Raw genomic sequence first — 7,500 nt, 5'->3', positions numbered from 1 at the left:
TCTTGGAATCCTCTTTAAGGGAGTTCGGACAGTGGATAACAACGGTTGAATGGGAGCTGGTGTTGGATTTTATGGCCGTATTTAATTGGAGCACTTCGCTACAAAGTATGTATGAACTTTGTGTTCTGAAATGCATGCATTGAAATAAGAAGCCATGGATTACCACCAGGATTTTACAACTGATGACTAACCAAAGGCAAGCTTACAGCTGCGGCAGAAGGATAAGTGGTAGTAACTTTATTTTAGAATTAAAGATGAAATGAGAAAGTCAAAGAAATAAACAGTAGAAGTAGTAAGCAATGTCATTAAATTTTACAAGAGGATTGAAAGACAACACTCTACAGTTTTCTTGATCATCTGAGTATATCAGATGCTTGTAAACAGATGAAGCATCACTTCACAAACTTCTGCACAGTATATCCCCATTAGCTCTAACAGAAATGCCCATCAATTTACCTGCTTTGGAATTCCCCTAAATAGATTGGATTGATATAAGGCAATGTCGCAAATCAAATTAAGCAAAGCCTCCCTCTTTGGTTCTATACTAAACAGACTAATTAAAGAATTCTCATTCATTTTCATCTTTCTCTCTTTCTTTCTTCCTTTCTGTTTCTTTCTCTGGTCTTATGTATCTCTCTGTGTGTTTCATTCTCTCTCTTTTTCTCTCTCTCCTAACCCCTCCCTCTGTGTGTATGAGTGAGTGAATGATAGAGAAAGAATTTTGTGAATAAGGCATCATATGAAAAGCTTGTTATCATTGCTATGGTGTTATACAACAAATAAAATAACTTTTCCCATTATAGGTCTGAGAAAAAATAAAGGAATATTTGAGTCTTAAGATGGGACGCAGCTCATGGGTCTTCCTTGAAAAAAAAAAAAAAAATGTCATATGATGGTGCCCACCACGGAAGGATTAATGATACTGAAGATGGTCATGAAGTTACTAATTATGAAGATAAAGATAATGATAATAATAGAGATACAATCAATAATATACACACTCATAGTAACACTAAGTATATTGGTAACCATAATTTAATGATAAATGTAATAGTTGAAATAATAATAATGTTCTGTTATGAAGCACTTTAATTTTAATTGATCACACAGAAAATTCACATTTCTCATTACAGTCCCCATGATAATCACTCATAGGTCATTATGTAGTAGACCACCTATAAGGATAAGAATAATGTGTATGTATATATGTATGTATAAGAATAAGGATAAGAATAATATGCATGTATATATGTATGTATGTATATGTATGTGTATATGTATGTATGTATATGTATGTATATATGTATGTATGTATATGTATGTATATATGTATGTATGTGTGTATGTAAGTATGTATGTATAGATGTATGGGCTCTTCATTGTTTTTTGCTGGAGCGCCATCAGGACAGAGGAGGAGGCTACTTAGGGTAAGTCACTCGGGCGTTATCGGAGCATTTATTACAACAGTTGTAATAAAAATGCTAAAATGGCATTAATATGCATGGGAATAATCATAATAATAATAATAATAATAATAATAATAATAAATATAATATAAATAATAATAATAATAATAATAATAATAATAATAATATTAATAATTTTAATAATAATATTAATTTTAATAATATTGATAACATTAATAACAATTTTATTAATAATAATTATGATTATACTACTACTAATAATAATAATATAAATAATAATAATAATAATTATTATAACAATAACAATAACAATAATTTTGTTAATAATAAAGATTATAATTATACTACTACTACTTCTAATAATAATAATATAAATAATAATAATAATAATTATTATAACAATAACAATAACAATAATTTTGTTAATAATAAAGATTATAATTATACTACTACTACTTCTAATAATAATAATATAAATAATAATAATAATAATAATAATAATAATAATATATATAATGATAATAATAATAATAACAATAATATGAATAACAATAATATAAATAATAATATTAATAATAATGATGAAAGGAGAAAACACACTACCGTGTTGATACTATGGTATAAATAATGATGACAATAAAAAGAAATAATAATGATGATGAATAATGCATAATCACAATGATAATAACAAGAACACCAGTGAAAATAATGGTGGCAAAAAATAATATTAATAATGATAATTATGAATGTAGAAAAAAAATGCACAAACTAGTTTTTTTGAAAGTGATACATCATTTTCAAAATAAATGTTGATAATGATAATATAAATAATAATGATAATAATAATAATAATAATAATAATTAAAATATAAAGATAATATAAATGACAACCAATATGAAACTAATAGTGATAATGTTAATAATTATAATAGAAATAATAATTAGTCATTATGTAGTAGACCGCCTATAAGGATAAGAATAATGTGTATGTATATATGTATGTATAAGAATAAGGATAAGAATAATATGCATGTATATATGTATGTATGTATATGTATGTGTATATGTATGTATGTATATGTATGTATATATGTATGTATGTATATGTATGTATGTATATGTATGTATATATGTATGTATGTGTGTATGTAAGTATGTATGTATAGATGTATGGGCTCTTCATTGTTTTTTGCTGGAGCGCCATCAGGACAGAGGAGGAGGCTACTTAGGGTAAGTCACTCAGGCTTTATCGGAGCATTTATTACAACAGTTGTAATAAAAATGCTAAAATGGCATTAATATGCGTGGGAATAATCATAATAATAATAATAATAATAATAATAATAATAATAATAATAATAAATATAATATAATAATAATAATAATAATAATAATAATAATAATAAATATAATATAAATAATAATAATAATAATAATAATAATAATAATAATAATAATAATAATTTTAATAATAATATTAATCTTAATAATATTGATAACATTAATAACAATTTTATTAATAATAATTATGATTATACTACTACTAATAATAATAATAATATAAATAATAATAATAATAATAATTATTATAACAATAACAATAACAATAATTTTGTTAATAATAAAGATTATAATTATACTACTACTACTATTAATAATAATAATAATATAAATAATAATAATAATAATAATAATAATGATAATATACATAATGATAATAATAATAATAACAATAATATGAATAACAATAATATAAATAATAATATTAATAATAATGATGAAAGGAGAAAACACACTACCGTGTTGATACTATGGTATAAATAATGATGACAATAAAAAGAAATAATAATGATGATGAATAATGCATAATCACAATGATAATAACAAGAACACCAGTGAAAATAATGGTGGCAAAAAATAATATTAATAATGATAATAATGAATGTAGAAAAAAAATGCACAAACTAGTTTTTTTGAAAGTGATACAACATTTTCAAAATAAATGTTGATAATGATAATAATAATAATGATAATAATAATAATAATAATTAAAATATAAAGATAATATAAATGACAACCAATATGAAACTAATAGTGATAATGTTAATAATTATAATAGAAATAATAATACGATAATAATAATGATGATAAAAAAATAATAAAAAGAAAATATAACATTCTTGATAATTATAATATATAATGATAATACTGATGATATCTATGATAATATTGATAATAGATATAATAAAGATCTTAACAATAAGGTTAATTATAATATTGATAATGATAATAAGTGATGGCTACTTAATAAAAGTAATAATAATAGTAATAATAATTATTTTAATTATGTAATAAATGAAATAAATAATAAAATTAGGATAATAATGATATAAGCAAAACAACTAATAATAAGGACCACAATGATAATAACAATGATAATTATAATAATAATAATAATATCAACAACAACAATACTACTACTACTACTAATGATAATAATATAAATTATAGCAATATTAATGAAAGATTATGATAAGAATAGTGTAGAAATAATCAAAGTAGTATTAATTTTAGTATTAATAATAAATAAAATAATAACACTGAAAATGATAATATTCCTGATAATATCAATCAATACCAGTAGTAAGTAAGAAATACTAAGAATAATCATGATAATCCTAATCCTAATAATAATAATAATAATAATAATAATAATAATAATAATAATAATAACAATAATAATAATACTGATGAGAATAATAATTATGATAGTAATGAAAATAATAACAATGAAATGATAATGAAATAAACTAATATTATTTTTAGAAATGGCAAAAATACAAATAATAATAATTATAATGAGGATGAAAATATTGATAATAACAAGAAAAATGAAAATAAAGATAATAATAACAATAATAACAAATAATGAAAACAGTAACACTAATACTAGCAAAACAATGATTGCAATAATTAGGATGGCATTTTCTTAGCAAACAAAATATAGAATATTAAGACTATGAAGTCATTATAATTAATTTGAATTTGTGTATTGTAAAGAAAAAAAATATGTGGGGATTTCCCCCCAATTATTTTTATAGATTACATCTAAAAAATATTGGAGAATTGTTCCCTTGCAATGAGATCAGAGAAGGCCAAAAGTGACTGCATTGTATCCTGCTATTTGTTGGACAATAAGAGAATTCAGAACATATTAGTATGCTTCATATGGAAGTACTATTGTAAGCAAACATTTTAAATTATGGCACAGTTTGAAATACTAGAATGAGGCATTCATTTTCTCTATATGAATTAAGTAACTCAGTCAAATGAATATTTACTCATCAAGTATAAACTTTTGATATGTTTAATATTCTCTTGCAATCAATTGGAAAGAAAAATGTATTTCTTTATATATAATTCTGTATTTGCTATTGTTAATTCAATTATCATTTTTATGGTCCCCATCATGATTATAATAATTACTAAAATTATTATTATTGTTATTGTTATTATTATAAGTATAACTATTATTATCATCATTATCATTCCCATTTCAGTTATCACTGTCATTATCATTACCATAGTAATTTTCATTATTAGATTAACAACAATAACATGATAATAATAATAATAATAATAATGGTATTAAATAATACCATTGATGATAATGGTAATCATAATAACAACAACAACAGCAATAATAAAGATAACAATAATAATAAATTATCAAATAATAAAAAAGTTATATAACACTTATATTATAAAACTATGCAAAGGTGATAATGATGATGATAATAACCATATTAATGATGATAACAATAATAATAATAGCAATAACTTTTGTAGAAGTAATAGTAGTAATAGAAATACCAGTAATAACAACAATTATAATAGTAATAATAATAACTATGATAGTAACTTGTGAAAAATATCAATATTGATAACCATAATGATCATTTATAACTTTCAATTTTATTACTATTACTGGTAAGACAAATTTTCATAATGATTATCACACAAATATAAAAACGACAAATTTTATGATGTTGATAATGATAATCCAAATAATGATAATAATAATAATAATAATAATATCAACATTAATAATAGCATTAATATTGATAACATCAATAATATATATTTTTTAAACAATTTCTGCCACATCACCCTGACTAATTAATTTTTTGGTTCACAAGGCGATGTTTAAGGATTCCCAGAATAGTCAATGGTCAAACCAAACAAATGTGCCAGACATAGCTCACATAACATTATAACAAAGTAAAATGTGTTATTAGAATAAGTGAACAGAAAAAAGGATGTAGAAGGGATGGAAAAGGAAAATAGAAGAAAAGACCTTGCAAAATTAGTTGAGGCTAGGGCCAGGGTCCAAGGTTCGGGTGATCCCCTACTCTGGGCCTCAATCTCTGTCTCCTAAGCGCCCCCCACAGCAACAGGCAAGGAATAGAGGGAGGTATTAATAACATCAATGATAATAATGCTTTCAGCAATAACTGTAACAATAAGATGATAATAATTATAATAAATTATTGAAAGATATTGATGATACTACTAATGTTAATTAATGATAATGCTAATAAAAATAACTTTAGAAAAAGTAATAGTTGTAATAATAATACAAATTATGATAGTATAATTAAAGAAGAAATATCAATAATGATAATAACCATGAGAATTATTCATAACTATAGATTTCATTACTGTTATTATGATAATAAGAATAATTATCATAATGATTATAACAATATACAAACACAACAACAAAAATTATAGTGTTGATAATAATATCAATATTTATTCTTTTATTGAAAATTTTCTGCAGCATTAACATCAAGGGTCACTAGCATCACATTAAAAATATAGCAATAGGGTGTGGCTTTGGGGTGAAGCCCCAGGGTAAAAAGTTTTTCCATTCACAAAGGGATGTTTGAGCATTTCCAGTATGGCCAATAATCAAAACAAACATATGTGCCAGATGAAGGTCACACAGCATTATGACAAAGTATTGTGAAAAGGGTAAAATTTAGTTAAAGATTAGGATAAATGAACAGAAGGAATGAAGAAGAGAAGGAAAAGGAAAGCAGAAGAAAAGACCATGCAAAATTAGCAGGTGAGAGCTGAGGTCCAAGGTAGGAGTGATGCCCTACATTGAGCAGGACACAGCTGTGGACCTGATGGCAATTATGCTGAGTTTCAGGTTGTGGGAACATTCATATGTACTCTCAAATAGTACTCTGTATGTGCTCATATGGCTCATTAGATTTATTTTCTGTGAGAAGGCCTTATTGCAAATCTCACAGCTATATGGCTTTGCTTTGTATGTACTCTGATATACTTTGTTAGATCCTTTTGTTACAATCAAGTTCCTCGCTCAACTAAATCTCTCTTAATAGAGAGTTGCCTTTACTCAACTAGGGCATTAATCAAAACGGGTAAAGAGTAAACTTAATTGTGAACTTCTCAGGTTAAGTTCAAATCTTTAACATTCTTATCAAAGGATAATTATTATCTTTCAAGTGTCTCATGATTTCTAATTTGTTCTCAACCTTCACTTACTTAACATTAAATCATGCTATAACACTTATTACTGTATAAAGTCAAATTACAAATAATTTGTTTATCTGGTTCTAATGAGAATTTAATTTTGAGTAATTTCAGACTATTAGTCTACTTTTCATGTCTTAAATTCTGTATCCATACACTTAATATATTTCAATCACCATTGAATAACTCAAAGGATGCAACAAGAGTGTGGAAATATGAAACATTAGTAGATGCTTATAATGTATTATTAAGAAATGAATTACACTCTGGCAACTGCCAACAAGTATTATAAAAAAAATAAAAAAAAATGAATTTGAAACGTTACATTTTCAATTAACACTATTTAAATAATTGGGCAGCTCAAGCAATTCAATCACTATAAAAAGGCAACGTCATTGATGCACAAAAGAAAAAGAAAACTTTTGACATATCACAAGTGAACACTCTGGGCATCACCCAAACACCGGTCACCTTTTAGACACCAAATCAACAGAATATCTCATTCCAA

General features: G+C 24.2%; 1 protein-coding gene across 1 annotated transcript in view; it reads right to left on the bottom strand.

Annotated features, from left to right (window-relative positions):
* Positions 1-6,551: 6,551 nt before the first annotated feature.
* Positions 6,552-7,500, bottom strand: part of LOC125024791 (zinc finger protein OZF-like) — a 14,336-nt gene continuing 13,387 nt past the window's right edge. The window contains exon 4 of the mRNA XM_047612555.1: positions 6,552-6,619. Coding sequence (XP_047468511.1) covers positions 6,552-6,619 — 68 coding nt within the window. The remainder of the gene's footprint in view (positions 6,620-7,500) is intronic.

The sequence above is a fragment of the Penaeus chinensis genome, unplaced genomic scaffold, assembly GCF_019202785.1.
Source record: "Penaeus chinensis breed Huanghai No. 1 unplaced genomic scaffold, ASM1920278v2 CTG_4899, whole genome shotgun sequence".
Lineage (NCBI taxonomy): Eukaryota > Metazoa > Arthropoda > Malacostraca > Decapoda > Penaeidae > Penaeus > Penaeus chinensis.
This window is presented reverse-complemented; position numbering and strand designations above follow the sequence as displayed.